The sequence below is a fragment of the Scomber scombrus genome, chromosome 17 (genome assembly GCF_963691925.1).
Source record: "Scomber scombrus chromosome 17, fScoSco1.1, whole genome shotgun sequence".
In the NCBI taxonomy this organism is placed as follows: domain Eukaryota; kingdom Metazoa; phylum Chordata; class Actinopteri; order Scombriformes; family Scombridae; genus Scomber; species Scomber scombrus.
In genome coordinates, this window is record NC_084986.1 from 13,140,766 (window position 1) to 13,160,678 (window position 19,913).

Genomic DNA, 19,913 nt, shown 5'->3' on the forward strand with positions numbered 1-19,913 from the left:
TTGCGCTCATTTTGAGTGGTTGTAATTATTTCCAGGCACAAATCCAATTTTCCCATTTACACAGACAAAATGTACTCACTCAGCAATGTGCTCTATTGACAAAATGTAATTCTTTGAATGGAGCAAATTTGAAATGAAAATCAATAGCAATGAAACAGGTATACAAATATGTCTCGCTCTCCAGAGGCTAATGAAGTGCCTTTCAAAATATGTGCAGCATTGGCTCAGGAGAGAGGAGACTGGTTAAAGGGAAAACCCTTTAACCATTTTGATCCTCTTAAACATTTAAATATGTGAAACATGCTGAGTACCAAACCTCACTGTACTCAGAACGGTGCTGTGTGTTCACCTCTTTAGAGCAATCATGTCTTTCCACTCATGCTTCAGCCTTGTGGGTTTCTTTTGTTTTCTTTTTTTCACACAACTGTTGTTTAATCACACAGTGTTTTATAGCCTGGCTGAAGCATTAGTTGATGTGAGCGGGTGTTAAGTCAGCTCAAGGCCTTATCCAGTGAGCTCTGTTAAGAACCAGTCTAAACACTGCCTACTCTCAAGGCCTAGTCGGCTTGATCCATTGAGCTACTTTAGTTGGCAGGCTATCAGTGGCTGTTATAACTCACCTCATATCAGTTCATATATGAGGCTAGGTGTGTGTACTTTTTTTTTTTTGTACTATTTTTGTGTGTGTTTACTTGTCAAGCTGTGTAATGCCACTGCTTTGTTCCTGCTCACTCTCACTTTATGTGTGTCTCCTTCTCAGGTCTGTGAGAGATGACTTCGGCTCAGTCATTGGGAAGTGCCAGGGTAAGAACCTTTCCCCATGTTTTTATCAATCACATACTGAGCTTCATGGTAATGAAAGAGAGGAATCATCATAGCTCACCTCATTTAACACCCCATTTAGTTTATGAATGATGAGGTTACTGTTGTGTAGTTTAGTCAGCAGTGGCGTCATGCAGTCTTTTTTGGCTGGACCGGCCAGTGAGTGAGAGATGACGTTACACCATTGGTTAGCCGGCTGAGTGTTGGAGTTTCCCCATTGGCCATTGCTATTTTAAAATGAATTGATGCGAGATGATGGAAGTGCAGGACAGCAGAACAACACAGGGTGACTTTGTTTCCTGCTCCGAGCTCTGACACTGTCTGCTCGGTTGTTATATACCGTGCAGTCGACTAAACTTCTGTTTAAACAGAAGCGATCAGTGTCTCTACTGCCACCTCCTCTACCGTCTAGTGTGATCAACTCTTCGGCTGACAGCACCGTCAACAGCTGTTAGGAGAGATGCTCAACGCGCTTGGATTTTTATAACTGAACTAACACCAAGAAGCAAACTGTTTATTTATCTGATGTTTTCACATCACAAACGATGAAAACAGCATTAAAAAACAGATCTTGCAAGTAAATTATGTGACTCATGTAGAGTTAACAGATGGGTAATTATAATAGTTATAATAAGTTATTTTTCAGATCAAATATTTCCCCCATAATTGTAGAGGCCTGGTGGGTCAGATGAGTCAACCAGAACTCCCACCAGGCCAAAAAGAAAAATGTTTTAATGCCAAACATCCATTCATTTGGAAATCATTTGTTTTTTGGGGCATATTTGTGCAGCGCTGTTCTGAGATGTGAGTCAACTTTTGTGTCGTTGCCTGGGAAACTCTCTGTAGAGTCACTTCTTTTCGAGGAATAGGGTAGTATGAAATGTGTGTGCATAGTGATTGCAAACAGCAAAAAAGCGATGGTGAATGTGGGTGGAGGAGAGGAAAAGGTTAGCAGTAAATTGTAAGTCTGGCAATAAATGTACAGTACAGGCTACAGTGTGTGAGTTAATAAATGCTACAGCCTCTTAAGACAAAGAAAAGTCATGTTTGTTGGTTCCCAAGTGCTGGAAAAGAAGAATAGTGAAGATGGTTAGCTCAGAAGCCACCTCAGAGGAGTTGACCTAGCAGAAACACTGGTATCAGTAGTTGTCTTTGTTTTTGCTCATCTACTTTGAGTTTATTTCAAAGAGAAACATCGATCATAGCAACTAATTGGAATGTGTGAGTGTGGCTGTTAACAACAACACAGATAATCACCCTCATCCCCTACATTGCCACTCATTAAGCATAGCCTCATAGTGGCTGTTGAAAATAAATTGCTTTGATTGGTTGATTAGCTGCTGAAATGGCCAGCTCCATCGGTCTTAATTGCTCCATCTAAAAATGATGAAGCCCAAACTTTCTGCAAGTTGAGAGGTTTTAAACATATGACACAGAGCTGAGTTAAATAAGCATTTAGCTGAAAATGTTTCTTGATATCTTTTGCATATGTTTTCTTACAGATGTAATTTTTGCACTAATCAATAAGTTTTCATTTTTTTGGGTCAAATTTCTATGTGTAGTGTAAAAGGTGTTGCTAGTAGCTATAAACTCCCAGAGAAGTATCATGTTACCTTTCAATTCCTCTTCACTTTGCAGAACATGTTAGTGTCTTTAAGCTTATTGTTTTGGTTTTATGGTCTGCAACTAAAAGTATTGGTGAGGCTCAAACTTGCATTTTAGGAGCTAAAGACATGGAACGTTGAAGCAAAAGAAGTTTTGTTGACAACACTCCAAGAGCAGAGAAAACTTCTTTGTCTTTTTATGAAGGGACGCCAAACACTCAATAATTGAAGAAGTACAAAGAGAGGGAGAAAGTGCAGTGCTACTTAGCTTACATGAAGAAAAACCCTTCAACAGCGTTTGCTAGAGGTTTTTATACCTCTGCTTCGAAACATTTTTCTTCAATACAGGCTCAGTAAACTGTATTAAAGCACTCTATCAAGTTCCAAGGGCAAAAATAAAAATTAATGGTAATCTTTCAAATTGCTTTAGGCTGGAAAGATCTATCAGACATGGGTGCTGTCTATCAATGCAAATCACCAGCTCTGTTGGCGATTTTCATTGAACCCTTGGCTCAAGCAATACAACAAGATGAAGGCACTGAGGGGGTGGAGGTGAAAGGCACAGAAAACTGAATTATTCGCTGATAATCTACTTAAAACAACTAAATATCTGTCTCCCTAAACTAATGAAATTGTTAGAATCGTATTACTATTCATGTTACAAACTCAATGTGGCAAAAACACATGAATAAATGATAGATTATTCCCCATCACAAGCTATTCAACAAGTAAACGATTTCAGATGGAAAAAATGCAATAAAACATCCAGGAGTGATTATTACACATAACAAAATTGTATAGCTCTAATTATAAGGCTCTAAATCAGGAAATTCAGAAAAAGATATGAGAAGATGGTCAGTACTTACACTAGTCTTTAGCTCCAGGATAGAAATCAATAAGATGAATGTGTTACAGAGAATTCTGTATCTGTTATAATCTCTGCCAATAGAAATACCTGAGTTACAGTTTGTGGAGTGGTTTGGGAGGGGGAAAAAGCAAAAAAAAATAAAGTAAACAACTTTTCAAGTTCCCAAAGACTAAGGTGGGGTGGCGCTATCAAATCTCTGAGAAAATTATTACACTGCAAGCTTTAAACATAGTACAGAGGGATGCCATGTCCAAAGTGTGATAGGAATATGTTTCAGGAAAAGAAGAAAATGCTTGATCCAATCACCAAATTAACTTTGGTTTACAGTGTTTAAGAAATGGAAATTTGGAGAGGGTGGTTACAGTTTTGAGCAGGATGGCTTATGACTCCAAATTTAAAAAAGGGACCCTTGATGACAGGTTTGAACAATTGGCAAACAAGGGCATTACATCAATACGCCTAATAAATTACAGGGGCACAATTAAAAGTTCTTAAAAATAAATAATTTAATTTGGAGAACTGAGATTGGTTTAGGTACCTGGTTTAGAAAAATGCAAATCACACTCATGTTATCCAGTTGAATGGAAATGATAAAATACTGGGATGATGTATGGGGATAGTCGAAGCAATATTGGGTTATGAATGACCAAAGACATGTGTGGTATTATATCTCAGCAACCTGACAAGGGAAAATGTTCAATGTGAAGACCGATATCATGTTAAAGTTCTGTTAGCGGCGACCAAGAAGGCAATTTCCAGGAAATGGTGCAAAGAGGACTCTCTTACTCAGAAACACTGCCTGAACACTGTTGAGGTTATATTTGATATGGAAAGACTCACACATGTACTGAGAATTCAACAACAGGAATTTATTGAGAAATGGGACAAATTGACTACTTGTAAGACACCATTACAGCCTCTGAATGGAAACGGGGATATCTGGAGTTGTTTTGATATGTTATGCATGGCATATGCTTGTTCTTTGTCTTGTTCTAGATGGAAAACAGTCAAACTTAAGTAAAAAAGAAAAAGAAAGGAAGGGTCTGATATTGGATAAAAATGCCACATGTTGTGGATAATTGAAACTAAAAATAAAAAGATCTTTCTTCAATTTTTTTTCTTCACATTTTTCACTTTTTCTGCACGCACTCTCACAAATACACAAACATTGTCCTAAACAGTGATCAGTAAATAGTCCAGATTGAAACTTGTTTGGGTTTTGTCAACATTTTGCCTCCTTCCTTCTCTTTTTCCCCCTCCTTTGCTAAATTCTTTTTCTCATTCTCATCATCTTTCCCACCCATCTCTCTCTCACACTATATTTGTTCCGCTCTGGCTAGCCGTCATTGTGGGCCCGTTGTTCTAATGGTTCATTGTGTGGATAACAGTAGCCCCTGGGCCTGTGTAAACCCCAACCTCGGTCCTATTTTTCATTCCATTTCATCTTTCCTTTTCATTTTATTTTTACTTCATTTCATTTCACGGAGATTTGTCCTAATGGATTTTGCTGTGATCCTGCCTTTAATGGCATTTGCTTTTAATGGAGGAGCGTGTGCATGAATGCGTGTGTTCATTCCCTCATTTCTGCTCGTGCATGCGCTCACGTGTGTGCATCCTTGTGCGTGTTCCTTGCTTCCACACCTGTGTTTCACTCTCTGTCTCTTTTCTCTTTCTCCCTTCTATCTATCTGCTCCTGTTATAGAGGACTCGCCTCCCACCCCCGTACATAATTCATAAGTGTTGAGCTCTGATGAATGCATCTGCAAGGCTTTAGATAGAAGGCTTCTATTGGGTCATCGGGTGTAATTCTCCCCAACTTATGCCCCCGGCTTCTTCAGGAGAGAGAAAAAATAAAAACAGGACAGTAGCATCCAATTTTCCAGCTCCCCAAAAAAGCCATCTATGTGGAAATGGAGCCCTTTCCGCTGCAGAACAACACACTGTATACAATTCATAATGGGAACGAGATAGGGAAGGAGGCAGTGTGAGAGTGAAATAGAAAAGGGATTGAAATAGAAAGCAAAAGAGCCAAACGAACGAGGAGGCGGTGCTTAGTACCTATGGCTCTCATAATGGCTGCATGTTCTTGTCTGCTCCTCCTCAGCTGAAAGTCTCAAAGGTGTGTTAAATTGCCTACTTCCTGAGGTGCTCTCTGATACTTAGGCCTTAAAATTTGGAGAGCTATTATTTCTCTCAGTGGGTGTCAGATTCATTGTTTCTCCTTCTCTCTTTCAACGCCTCTCTCTTTCTCTCATTCTCTCTCTTTGTCTGTCTCGCCTCCCACCTCTTTCCCTTTGTTCTTCATTTAAAATTCTAGTCATACAATATCCAACGCCTCCATTCGTTTGCGGTATTGCCCACAAGGGGTTACAGCAGCGTTCCTCATCCAAGAAATTCAATACAATAACGCCAATAGCACTGTTATGTGATATCAACAAAAACATACCTTCCTTTTCATAACTTTATTGCTTAGCAGGCACAGCACCCCTGGTGGCATATTATGTTTCACACTGTTCGTCAAATCTGAGTCTGTGCTAAAGGTTATGTCTAACTGAATTTAAAAATTGAAGAAATAAAGGAGACCTATTATGGTCATTTCCAGCTGGATATTTTTAGTCTGGGACCCCACTTGAATAGCTTTGCATGATTCACGATTTAAAACATTGTCTTATGCTGGTCCTTTGTGCAGCCCCTTAGTGGAGCCTCTGTCTCTTAACAGGCAGTTTTAGCTCCTGTCTCTTTAAGGCGCCCCTCCCAATGAGGCAGCCTTATCAGTGTTATGTTAAGTTACCGCTGATGCAAACCCAATATTTCCCGCTTTACTGCTTCATATTGAAAACTTTGAAAGGATTAAATAACAAGAAAAAATTTGAGTAAATTCAATGTGTTTCTTACTGAATTAGTAGAGCTTGGTTAGCAGTGCTAGAAACCAGTCGACACAACAACATATGGACATATTTGGAGCTATTTGTTCAGCGGATCAATTAGAAATAGTGCAGAGACGACCAGCACACTGATTTTAATTTGCTGTGTTGTGTAACTCGACCCGAGTCTTGGCGTGACTACCCTCAAAACACTGGAAAAATGCCACAGTGTTAGCTGAGTGGAGCAGTGAACTCACACTGCGTATGGAGCAGATGATCATATAAAGAAATCTGTAACGTGTCGACACCGGCTTGGGCTGAAAGTAGAAAAAATGTTGGAAACCGAGCATTCAAAGCAGTTTGAAGCTGGTGCTTTTTGCTCACAGGGATTACTTCTACCTTGTTATTTGACACTTTGGCCATTTGGTGTTCTTGTACACAGCACATAGTTTGTGCACGTTGTTTAAAGATAATCAAAAAAGAGTGAGGATCAGAGGCTGGCCAGACTGTCCCAGCTCCTCTATCAGAGGGACGTATGACAGCGAATCCTTGAGAAAGTGCCAGCAGGCAGGGGGTGCTTTATCATAGCGATATGGTTACACTCACAGCACTGCTGAGCCAGCAGATTGGTAAAACAGAAGCCTATACTTCAATAAAAGCTGGATTTATGATCTCCGCTCTCCTCCCCCTTTCTCTCTGTCTCTCTTTTAGTCACCCCCCCCACACAATGGGTGTGCGTGTGGATATGTGTGTGCGTGTCTTCGAGAGACAATTATTGAGACGTATTACTCTAACTATCCTTCATAGATGAATTGGATAGGTCCTTAGACACACTGTGTTGATGTATGGCATTAGCTTTATCCTTCTTCTCCCATCTGTATTCATCATCGGCACACCACAGAACACCAGGGATTATTCACAGAGAGTTTTCTCATCTGGCTTAATAAGAAATCCTCGGCTCCCTGAATCTCTTGTCTCGCTTTCTCCGCTGCGTTCTGTTTGTATGAGATTTCAAGCTTTCTTTTTTTTTTGTCTGGTACAGTGCCAAAGGACCCAAACCCCCAATGGCGAAGGGTGGCATGGAGCCACGACTGTACCCTGCTGGCCTATGCTGACAGCACCGGCACCGTGCGACTTTTCGACCTCATGGGCAGCGAACTGTTTGTCATTCCTCCGGTAATCATGCTAGACATCAAACAACCTCTCCCCCCATTAAGCTCTTTTTGTGTCTTTTTTAATTTCTTGTGCATGCATTGATACTAATTGTAAGTGATTAAACCTAGCATATGGAAACCCAGCATTCATTTGGCTCCTTTTCAGTATTATCTCCATATTTTCCTGCATTATGTTGCATCTAATATGAATGTGTGTATAAACTTTCCATGATTTATCAGTGGGAAGTATTGCACAGGATGATTCTGATGTTTTGTTTCTTATTGAAAGCATCAGACAAACTTAATTAGGCAAATGTAGTTTCCTGTCCTGACAAAAAGCATTTTTGACTGTATTTGAAACCTTTGAGTTCCACAGTTATGAGGATTGAGACATCTATATCTTGCCTCCAGACTTGATTGGGCCTTTGCCTCAGCTCTTCTCTTTCATTGTAGCTCACATTTACAGGGCACTTTGAGCTGCCTGTCTCCTTGTCAGACCCCCTCTGCTCTGTCTTTGTCTGTCACTTCTTTCTCATCCATCGTCTGTTGCTTTTTGTCCTGCACATCTCGCTTTCGTCTCCCTTCTTTGCTCAGATTTTCCCTTGCTTTTTCCCTCCATCTCTATTACCACCTCTTTTTAATTTTTCACTCGCCTGCTGCACCTCCAGTCCTCCGCCGATCCTCTTTTCTGTCGCTTGCTTTGTGCTACCATTTTAAGTCCATTTGCTCTTCCCTCTCACTTTAATGCCCTCTGTATGCCACATATTTTCATTCCTCCTTTTCTATCCATCATTCTTTCCACTCCTTTATCCGCTCTGTCTGAGGCGATGAGTGCAGACACTCGTCCTTCTCCCCAGCCACACTCATCTTTCAAATTCTCTGATCGTCATTCCTTTAGTGCATCACCACTCTGTTATGCATCTACAGCATGTGTGCCTGCACACTTCCATCAGCAACCCCCCTGCTCTGCTGTACTGTTTCTCTTGTTTGTCACTGTTAAGTGCACACATCAGTGACTTGCTGCTATTTCTGGAAGAAAATGATAAAGTCAATTTGACACAAAGTGTGCATGGATGAAAAAGATAAAAATGTTCTAATTTGTCACCTCTCTTTCACGTTCTCTCTCTTGTCTAATGTTTTTTGTCTGTCTTTTTTCTGTTCTTTATCAAACACATTGAGTATGCTGTATCTTTGTTGTTTTTCCTTGTAAAAATTTGATGGGGGCACAATCTGATAGATAATTATACATGTTTCTCTAAGTCTTATGATTTCCTCCTCTGTTTACATCAGTCACTTTTACATAACCTCTAACCCTTTTTTTCTCATCTCACTCATGATCCAGGCGGTGAGTTTTCCTGGAGATTTCAGTTGTGCAGTGGCAGGCCTGATGTTCCTGGAGTACACAGCCAGCACTCAGTGGTCAGCCGAGCTGCTCGTTATCACATATGGTGGCGGGCTCAAGAGCTACTTAGTCAGGTGAGAAAGAAATCTTCTCCAACTACACAGAGAAATTGGTACCTCAAAGCCCCCTCTCATTAGTAATGATATCTTAACTAGCACATCAGAATAAGTACTATTGTGGTTCTGAAACCCTGAATTATAAAAGTTTAAGTCATCATAAAAAATATTAGATTTTTCAGGTGCCAGTTCACTTGGACACCTAGAATCACTCTGAGCTGCTTTATTACCACTTACACACAGAACTGACATTTCAACTACCATCATCTTACACTCCTCAACCAATTTTAGTTTTTAGTTTAATCTTAGTCTTCTAGTTTTTGTTCTTCAACTGCTTTCATCGGTTACACATCAACTGACAATTCAACTGCTTTCATCTTTTCAACTGACATTTTGACCATGTGCTTCATTTTCTCTTTAATGCTTCAGTGCTTGTTGACAGACACTTAAACTTCCACTGATTTCTTTCATGCCACTTCAACTGATTCAACCAGCTCAATTCATCATCTACACTTTGACTTATATTGCAAATCCTTTCAATGCTTGAGCTTCAACTCAAGTTTCAACTCCTTACTGCACTTCCATTTCAACTGGTAATCACACTTGCTTTGGCGCAGTTCAATGTCATTCAGGGCTTACAGTTTAACTGAATCTTTAGCACTTCAATTTTAACAGCTATTTCAACTTCTGTCATTTCAAATGTTAAACTGCAAACTTTCATCAGCTGGCTGTTTATTAGCAGTTTATTTCTGTAACAATTTCGAGGATTTTTCACCTACAACCATCCTGAGCTGCTTTAAATGCATGTTCTGTATATTTTAACCTTTATATGTAAATGTTGAGGGGAGTGACATTTCTTTCTGAATACCAATTCCCTGGCTTGCCAATCCTTACTCAATCACATTTTGAATATTTGATTAATGACATCTGATTGTGTGTGTGCCTGCCTCCAACAGTCCCACAACTTCCCTATTAATTTAGCATCATTTAATATCGCATTATTTTATTATTTTATTTCCAATTTGATTCTGCATGATTGCTGCAGTCACACCAAGCCTCGTTGCACTGACACTCCAAGACACAGGATGAGATTGTGCATGCGAGTTGAATCTTGATCAGAGCGATGTCCCACTCTCTATGACTTCCCTTCAATCCAGCGAGCGCACTGTAGTGATATATGCTGAGGACGGAGAAAAACGCTGATTTATTTTTCTATTACAGGCAGATAAATGGTGTTAGCTGCCTTTGAAGCCGTGTGTGTGTGTGTGTGTGTGTGTGTGTGTGTGTGTGTGTGTGTGTGTGTGTGTGTGTGTGTGTGTGTGTGTGTGTGTGTGTGTGTGTGTGTGTGTGTGTGTGTGTGTGTGTGTGTGTGTGTGTGTGTGTGTGTGTGTGTGTGTGTGTGTGTGTGTGTGTGTGTGTTTGTGTTTGTGTGTGTGTGTGTAGGTAATTAAGATGTAAGAGACATTTGCACCGGATTTACTCAGAAAGTGCTGGCTTGTTTTTAAAGGTTCATTTTCAGTTTGGAGCTTACACTCACTCTTCCTCCTCATATGACTGCATTTCAATATTGTCACTTAAACACTTTGAATTAGGAATTCAGTATTAGAGCCGAGACTTGACAGTAAGTCATTTCTCTCTCTCTGTGTGTGTGTCTCTCTCTCTCTGTCTTTCTGTCTCTCTCTCTGTGTCTCTCTCTCTCTGTGTCTCTCTCTCTCTCTCTCTCTCTCTCTCGCTCTCTCTCGCTCTCTGTACCAGTACTTCTATGTGTTTGTGAGTGTGTTTCACATGCACACAACTGCTTTGCTGTGCCATAATCACCTACATGAAGAAGTTTTCAGCTCATTCCTTTGTGCTGTCTTTCTTTCCCCCTCTGTTTTCTTTACCTCTCTGTACAGTTTACATTGCAAGGAAACATTTCCCCAGTGAGATATCCAAACATAAATTACATGACATCTCCTCCAGTGCCAATTTAATTTAGATTAGACTAAATATTTCATATTCATGTCTCATCTTCCCCAAAGCGGTTGTTGCACCATTAGGATTTTGTACACGATTGTTTGGTGTTTTGATTGTTTATGTGCCAGAGTTCAAATATAGGTGATTTATCATCTGTCAATATTCTATCTTCTGTCTGTCTCTGTCTCTGTCTCTGTCTCTGTCTCTCTCTCTATCTCTCTCTCTATCTCTCTCTATCTCTTTATCTTTTTCTTTTTCTTTCTCTTTCTCTCAGTGTGGGAACCAATCAGAACTTCCAAGAGAACCACAGCTTTAGTTTCTCTGCCCACTACTCTCGTGGCATCACCTCAGCTATTTACCACCCTGCCCACCGGTAAGTTAATTGTCACCATCATAACACACTTTCAACTTGTAGTGCCTATGGACCATAGTTGAAATAATGATTCCCAAGACATTTCATTTTCTCTTCTGGCCGCTACAGTTCAAGCCTACATCTATTAGAGCAGCGTTTCATCAAGAGTGTTAAATTCAGACATCCTTATACATCAATCCAATTTCATCCTTAAAATCATTACAAATGATGCTATAAGATAGCATGTAAAGCTCAGATATTATAATTTGAAAGCACCCAAGTGATTTCAAACACTTTCATCATTTGACATTTAGGGGCAAAACAAGTTTACACTAACATGTTGTCAATATGCTCATTAAAGTGTGTTTTCTATTGATCACTGTGCCAGACACTACAGCTCACTTTATATGAAAAACTTGCTTTGTAGATTGGTTATACAGTGAAAACACACAACATTAGGATTCTTTGCAGACAGTCTTGCACAAGGATAAGGTGCTACATTATGGAAAAAGGCTTGGGGGATTACTCAGGAATAAATGAACCAATCATTTTAATGCAGCACCTGCAGGAGTATACTACGGCAGTCCAGAATGTCCTTGGCCTTCCTCACCACATAGCATTCAAAGGTTTCAGTTAATTATGTCTGGCTCACCCTCTGTGACCTTACTGTTTTCACCACGCTTCCCACGTCTGCACATACCATTTAGATTTAGTTTGGCTGGTGAAGCTTGGTTTGGCAGCTTAATGGATTTTGGCAGCTACTGTCAAGTGTTTGCCAACTGATAGATGAGATGAAACTTTAATGATCCCTGTGCGAAAACTGGGTCAGCAACGGAGAGAATAGAATACAGAGAGAAAAAAAAGGTGAGAAACTTAATATTAGAAAACAAAGTTTCGAAAGCTGAGCATACATGTAAAAAAATGCAGTATATAAATGAAGGTGTAACATGTTCAGGTTGAAGTAGATTCTATGGAAGTAGCTATTCATATTGTCTGGTGCACAGATGGGATAGCACATTTTCAGAAATGATTCCAGATGTGCTGTTAGACACTGTGATCTTTCCATTATCAGATTTACAGATGGGAGTTAATGCACTGTATGTACATATGAACGTGAAGAATATGCAAAAGTAGTCTGTTCTACAGAAACCATGGGATCACACTATAAAGAAGGAAATGTTTAAAGTCAAACATGGGCCACTATTTGAACATGAATTAGCTTTTTGTCACTTGACAAAGTAACCTTCAGCTTTTTGCTCCGTCTAAATGTCCACTTTGTCTGCACCAGGGGGCACTGTTGAGCTGAACAGCATTGCCTCATCAATACCCCCCCCCCCCCCCCCCCCGAGTTCCTGATCGCATCTGTTCTGTTTCACTGCAACGAGTATGGAGACCTACAGATCACTGAGGTCACTGTAGTTTTGTTTGTGTCTTAACTGTGCTTAGCCACTGATTGCACCCAGACTTTTACCTTTTGGTAAACAACTTTTTAAATCCACCACTTAAAATGGCACTTGTGCTGTGTGAATGCTCACTGATAACCCAGCTTGAACCCAGTCTGAAGGATGACCTCACAGTCACTACCTTAATTTGCTGCTCTTGTTATGTATTGTCAATTGATCTGTCAGTTAGCAATAGTGGAGGTGAGAACCAAGTGTTTGTGCTTGTTTTCCAGATTGCTGCTGGTGGGGGGATGTGAGTCGGGGGACGACAGTACATCCAAGGCCTCTTGTTATGGCATCACAGCCTGGAGGACTCTGTCTGGTTCACCGCACTACAAGCAGGTCACCAGTTATGAGGATGATGTCAATATGGTGAGGAGACCACACATACAAACCTATGCGCAAGTAATTAATGCAAATGTAAAAAAAAAAAATGCCCACAATTGTCAACTACTTTCCTCGTCATTTAGAATCAGAAGAGAGCTTTCTTCAAGATCCCCAGCTTCAGGCTGTTTCCCAGACAAGGAGATGAAAAGGTAACTTTATCTTTCTGTTTGCCTCATTTGAGATTGTGAGCATTATCCTCATTAAAAAAATGTCTGCCCTTGCATTTGTGTTGACCAGGATGGTGTATTCCGCATGAGTCTAAGCCCTGATGGCACCCTGCTGTCTGTCATCCACTTCTCTGGTCGCCTGTCTGTCTGGGACATCCCCTCGCTAAAACAGAGGGCCACATGGAGCCAAGACCAACAGGTACACCTCTAAGCCACTTGTGTGTATGTTTGTGTATGCATGCATGATTTTGCTAATGCAAAGTATACCGGTGAGCCTTGCAGTTGCGCATCCTGGTAATATTTTGTATATTAGATGCTTGACTGACTGTATTAATGTAATATCTCTCCTGTGTGTGTGTGTGTGTGTATGAGTGTGTGTGTGTGCGCCAGTAAGTGAGATGGCTTTGGGAGAACCTATATTCGCAGAATGTTTTGCAGTGTGTGCGGCGTTTGTGTATGTTCTGCTTCACCGCTGATCTGAGCTGGCAGAGCCTCTGTGTGTACTTGCTGTAAGTGTAAACAGGGTTAACAGATTAATTTCCTCCCCCCCTCTCTCCCTTTCTTCTTGTTTCCCTCCCTTCTTCTCTGGTCCCTCCATCCTTCGGTCCTCCCCGCAGCCAGGATTTGAGGAGATCAATCCAGAGTGGAAGACATCGCTGGAGAGAAGGAAAAAAATAAAAGGTAGTTTGGCCTGCAGGGCTCAAGACAGCCGACTTTATTGCTGACACGGCAGTGCACAGCGGATACAATTGAATGATCTTTGACATGTTTTATTCACTGTATTATACAGTTATTTAGACATAGTTACATACTGTATGCCAAGGCCAGCAGATATTTTCTCCTTTAGTGTCTATGTCTGTGAGTGTGTATTTCTGTGCTTGTGTAATTGCCTGTATGTGTCTGCATGTATGCTGATTTGCGCAACTGTGCAGTTTTTTGTTGTTGTTGTTGGGCCAATAGTAATGACAGCTGTGACAGCTTGTGTAAACAGTGATCTGCGTGGGAATCTTTATCTCATGCATGACACGTAATAAACATGCCCACATTTGTAAATATCTTGTAGAGAAGGAAACCGATTAAAAGAGTTAATGGGGTGTGTGATTCCATAAGGCAGGGTTAGTAACAGCACAATGCATGTTTAAATATGAGGATTGTCCTTTTTATTGTCTTTGGTCAATTTATAATACTACTCTTATGTCTCTCCGTACCTTTTTCCAGATAAGGAGCAGTACTACCCACTGGAGGACGTGAACTGGTGGAGTGACAACGTTTTGATTCTCGCTCGCTGCTCTGGCTCTGTCACTGTCTCCTCTGTCAGGACGCTCCGCAATCTTCTGGGCAAATCCTGTGAATGGTTCGAACCCTCACCTCGAGTCACCGCTGCACATGATGGGGGCTTTCTCAGCCTCGAGGTAAATGTCAAGACAGTGGTGTGTGTTTGTGGTTGGTTGAAGATGCGGGAGGAGTTTGTAAATTCCAGTACGGCTTGCGAGACTCATGCGAGCATCGTTTGTAGATTATAGATGTCAGACTTCAGGGGTTTAAAAAGGCTTATTGCAGAATAGGAGGGTCAATTCACGGGTGCAGAAGGCTGCAGTCTGTTCTTTTTGTTGTATCTGTTATAGATCAAAAACACTGAAGTGCACTGTTTCATGTGCAAGGAGAGTCTGTTGTACAGTTAAGTCGACACAAATGTGTGCATTGATCTGAGATCATTAGTACAGCCAATATGTGAGTGTGTATGAAAATATATAAAAAACTGTGATGATGAAATATCTATCCCTGATTCTTTATTCACCCACAAAGGCCCTGATATCCCATCACCCTCCTCTTTTTTTCAGTATTTCGCTTACATTTTTATTATTTTATCTGATTGCACACAAAATGAGAGAGAGAGAGCCAACTGCCAACTTTTGGGAAAGGTTTCATCAGCCCGCTTTAGTGTGGAGTGGGGGGTAGTTGTCTCTGTAGCTGTATCTACAACTGAGGGTTTGTGTGTGTTGAAATTACCTTGAACATGGGGCTGTGTGTGAAGATAGTGTTTGTATAGTGTATGCTTCCATAGATATGGAGTAATGGGACCTTGTGTGTTTAAGTACATGTGCTGTACATCTTCTCTGCTCCTCATTAATTAAAGCACTTATTGTTTTACAGGTGCTAGATTGTTTCATAAGCCTTGGCTGAGAGCAGAGCAGCTGGATTGGGCATGATTTTCCTCCAGTGAGCTAAAACCTAGAGGGGTGTCAGTAGGATATATGAGGACTTGCTGCAGTGCACAGATGAAAAATGGGCAAATAATTTTTCCCCCAACTGAGGCAATCACAAAACTAGAGAACAGGACAAGACAAGTGGAAGAAAGTACTTTGGACAGCTTGAATTTAGATTTTCTATTGAGGAGCTTGACCTTGCTGTTGTTTTGTGTGCAGACAGCCTGCTGATTAAGTGTGTTTACCAGCTTAAGCACAGCTAGTTGTAAACCGTGCTGCATTGCATTCATTTTTCATTCATCACTTCCTGCTGGCAGAGAAATGTCCATCCTCAGCATCAGAATTGAATTCTGGGCAAAGGTTGTAAATCTGACAGTGTCACTCATCAGGAATGGGTGCTCATCTGTTTTGCAGCCTTCAGTTTATGATTGAGGCCAAAGGGAACAATGTGTTTTTATGTAAAAAAAAACAACTTTATGTCAACCGTGGCTTTATGAACAATTCTAAGCCATATGTTTATAGTGTCATTCAAACATATATTTAAATCACTTATTAATATTATCTTTTTACTGATTCTTCTTTGCATCTGCATCACTGAAACCTACATAATTTTTTTCTGCTTCCATCCTCATCTTCACTTTTGTCATCTGTCTGTTTATCTCTAATCCCATTTTTAATGCTATAGTTTTTCTTACCCACAGTGTGAGGTGAAGCTGGCCCAGAAGCGTGGGCGTCTCGAGAGCAACCTGAGCGGCGGAGCCAGCGAGGACGAGGAGGGCGATGATGGCGGGGACTCTGACTCAGATGACGAGTCCTCAGCCAAAGCTCGCTACTTCGGTTACATCAAGCAGGGTCTGTATTATGTGACGGAGATGGAACGCTTTGCTCCACCACGCAAGCGCCCCCGCACTGTAATCAAGAACTACCGTCTTGTCAGCCTGAGGTCAACAACACCAGAGGAACTGTACCAGAGGAAGGTAGGATGCCGACACACACTTGTAAATGACTGGACTGTTTGTGTTCGTGTACCTACTACCTGCTGATGCAGAACCTAACTCACTTCAACCACTAAACTTGTGGGTTTTGGCAATAGCTTTGATTTTGTTTCACAATGTGCTTTTTGAGTGCTCCTCTTGACATTCCCTTTAGCTGGCAGGGTCAGAGCTGAATTCAGGTGGATGTATGCAGACAACTTTATTGGTGCCTTCCTTTTCAAATTTTAGAAAATGTGCTTTGTGGCCTGAGCCTATTGTCTGTAGGAGTGCTTTGAATTTTGAAAGTGCTCGATCAGAGGAAGACAGTATAATGAGACCGCTGTATGGTTGCAGTTCAACACTGGTTCATTTATTGCCCAGTTTTCGGTTCACTTTACAATAAACTTGTCATTCTGAGAGGCACTACTCCCTTGAAACTCAAGTACTGTTAGCACTGCAGTAGTTTTGGATACATTTTAAGGATGGCTGGTTCCCAGTCGAAGTATCCTAATGGTTAGGGTTAGACTTTTTTGGTGATGTGAGTCAAAAAGTTCCGTCTACTATTAAAAAGATTATTATGAAATTTAGTGCAGGTGTTCATGAACTTCAGTGATGAATTTAACGTCATCAAGTCAAATGTTTAACTTGTCTAACAGGACTAATGACATTACCATCAATCTATTTCACTTTTTTATTTTGTCTTAATTAGCATATGTTACCATGCTAACATGTTAAACTAAAGGGTATACATAAACAGTACGTGCCAAAGATCAATATTTTAGCATTGACATTGTGACCATTTTAATATTTTTTAACTCAAAGAAAAAAAGAGAGGGAGTACAGTTAAATAAAGTCACTTTTCACTTTTCAGGTTCAGTTTACTTATTTATTGGGGCACACACACAAACAAAACACTTACGTGCTTTGGCAAGAAAAGCTTTCATTGGTGTTCATGCAGGAACACATTCATGTCTGGGATTGAATGTTCTTTTAGCTCAGCAAACAAACAACTATTACAGTGCTGATGTGCAGCTCTCTGTCCCATACTGTTATAAATTCAATGTGGCAAAGAAATTGATAACACTATTTAATATTTCAAAGATGCTCAATTTCTAATTTCTAATTATACTTAAGTCAGATGCACTATAATACCAGTGATTTTTTTTTGAGCAGCTGTCAATTGTCTTCAATAGTGGGGATTTCATTTACCATGAAATTCTTCATTTGTTTTCACCCTTTAAAGGCAGAGGCAGTCATTCTGGAGAAAGATTGTTGTTATTTGAACTAAACACCCAAACAAGTACACCGCTCCCTTCATGCACCTTCAGACGCTCCACCCCCCCAAATGAATGGACACGTATTGCTAAGGCAACTGCCGAAAAAGAAATATGGTTTAATTCAGAACAAGGCGTCAGCTCTAGAGTCACTTCTGTTCTTCTCGCTCATTATCAAAACAGAGAGAAAATGTGTCTCATGTGAGCACAACAGTTTGTCCACACTCTCCGCCTCTCTGCAGCCTCCCCACTTTTCACTCAACTTGTTGTTGTGACAGAAACAGACACAGGGTGTAAAAAAAGGGGGGGGTCTCCATAGGACTGTCTCCGATTCATTGTGGGCTGATACATTTAATAAAGTACAAGCATTTATTTTCTGTTTCTGTGTGAGGCGGCCTTGGCCTCTCTCTCCCATCATTCAATAGGGGCTGGAGACAGGAGACTGTAATGTCCTCACACAGACAGATGACTTCCCCCTGTTCTGTGCACGAGCATGAATACCCCCTGCTGCTGACGGGCTGGAGTAGTGTTGTATGGCTCGCTCTGTGCCCATTTACAGACCCCGTACTGTGTACGAACCCGTTTTTAAAAAAATGATTATTTTAGCGCACACAGAACGGACAGCTAGCTGACTGTGAGAGATATTTACTGAATTTGACAAAAAGTGCATTTGATTAGAATCATTGACTTTAGCTTTAATTAAACTTCAACTGTAGGACGTCATATGAAAACATTATAACGGGCTGATCTGCAAAATCAGTTTCCGACTAAATAAATCCTGTGTCAGCTCAATAAAGTGCTATTGTTTTGTTGGATCAGCTCCAGACTGCTGTTGAGGAGAAATGAAAACCAAGCAAGATGTTCAGTCTGCTTTGAGGCTATTGCTCAGTCCCAGGGGTTTCTCTGAAATGCTAATTGCTGCATTAGAAATATGGCTGTTGTTGCTACTCACTACAAATTGCAGCAAAGACAACAACATGCTCTATCATAAAGCACAGCGAGAGTGGTATCGGCTCTCAATGGTCCCAAGTTTGAGCATGGTTCATCAGTCATTTTTATGACCCATCATCTACTGCCTTCTTCATCATTGTCATCATCATTAGATGCCATTAGTCATCACCATCAATCCTAACAGTGAAGAGTTACAAAGTAATATATCATTATTATCTCTTTCTAACACTTGGTACCCGCAGCACTTCCCCAGCTGCTGCCACTCTTTTCCTTTTGGAATTGTTTTTTTCCTTCTTTTTCTTCTGTTCACATGTACCGTATGTAGGCGTTTGAGTGGAAGGGAGGAGGGGTGGCTGTATTGTCTGAATGTGTGTATCAAGTCGACTGTATGTCTGTATGCATGTATGCATTCATCTTTGATTTCTTGTACGTCAATCCTTGCATAATAATGTTTACATTACATTTTTATGGTTTGAAATTTCCATACTACAAGCACACACACACAGACCACACACACTCACTCACACACACACACACAGAAACAGGAATGACCTAATCTTTCCTCTGAGATTCACCTCAGTTGAGGTTTGTGGTCCAATTGATTGTGAATAGACCAGAACAAGTGATTTGGGGTTATTTCCTCAAGTCAGAGGCTCTTCATGTATTTAAGAGTTTGATGGTGCGTTCGGTGGCGTAACCCTGCCAGTGTGAGTAACTTAGCTCACTGGCAGGGCTGCTAACAGTTTTATTAGCTGAATCCGGAGAGAGAAAGAAGCTGTTTTTGATGTCCTCCTACGTGAGGTTTAACTGTGTGGGGTTCTTATTGCCCTCGAGGAACCACAGTCTGGCTAATGTGTTGCTTTATACTCCTACACACAGAAAGAGATGGATACTCAATGTGTGTGTGTGTCACTCAGTGTATTTGCACACACACACACACACACACACACACACACACACACACACACACACACACACACACACACACACACACACACACACACACACACACACACACACACACACACACACACACACACATAGTTTCACAGACATTAAGTGGGCCAGTGTAAACTAAAGTGTCATGCTGTTGTTGAATGACACTGATATAACACAATGCCTTCTTTTAGCATCATTATGTTTTGATGTCTAACCCAGGGCATATTTATAATAATATTAATAATGATAAGAACAGCCACTACTACTACAAAATATATGCTAACAAGACTATGAAGTAGACAAGCCACGCTAACAGCTCTATACACCCCTGTCCTTTGAGCTAAATGTTAAAGTCAGCATGCTAAGAAGCTCAAAATAAAAATGGCATCATCAGATCATACCCTCCAGTACATTGACCATCAAATGCCAGAAAAAACTATTGACATTTCCCTCAGTCTCACCTGTATAGTTGTGTTTAGAGCTAAATAGCAAAT

General features: G+C 40.7%; 1 protein-coding gene across 3 annotated transcripts in view; it reads left to right on the plus strand.

The window, feature by feature from the left end:
- The window catches only part of nbas (NBAS subunit of NRZ tethering complex), a 156,315-nt gene that overhangs the window by 5,331 nt on the left and 131,071 nt on the right, over window positions 1–19,913 (plus strand). For all 3 annotated transcript variants that reach the window (XM_062437119.1, XM_062437120.1, XM_062437122.1), the window contains exons 6-15: window positions 761–804; window positions 7,201–7,334; window positions 8,655–8,788; window positions 11,001–11,099; window positions 12,754–12,892; window positions 12,991–13,056; window positions 13,145–13,273; window positions 13,692–13,755; window positions 14,293–14,486; window positions 15,983–16,258. In XM_062437119.1, coding sequence (XP_062293103.1) covers window positions 761–804; window positions 7,201–7,334; window positions 8,655–8,788; window positions 11,001–11,099; window positions 12,754–12,892; window positions 12,991–13,056; window positions 13,145–13,273; window positions 13,692–13,755; window positions 14,293–14,486; window positions 15,983–16,258 — 1,279 coding nt within the window. The remainder of the gene's footprint in view (window positions 1–760; window positions 805–7,200; window positions 7,335–8,654; window positions 8,789–11,000; window positions 11,100–12,753; window positions 12,893–12,990; window positions 13,057–13,144; window positions 13,274–13,691; window positions 13,756–14,292; window positions 14,487–15,982; window positions 16,259–19,913) is intronic.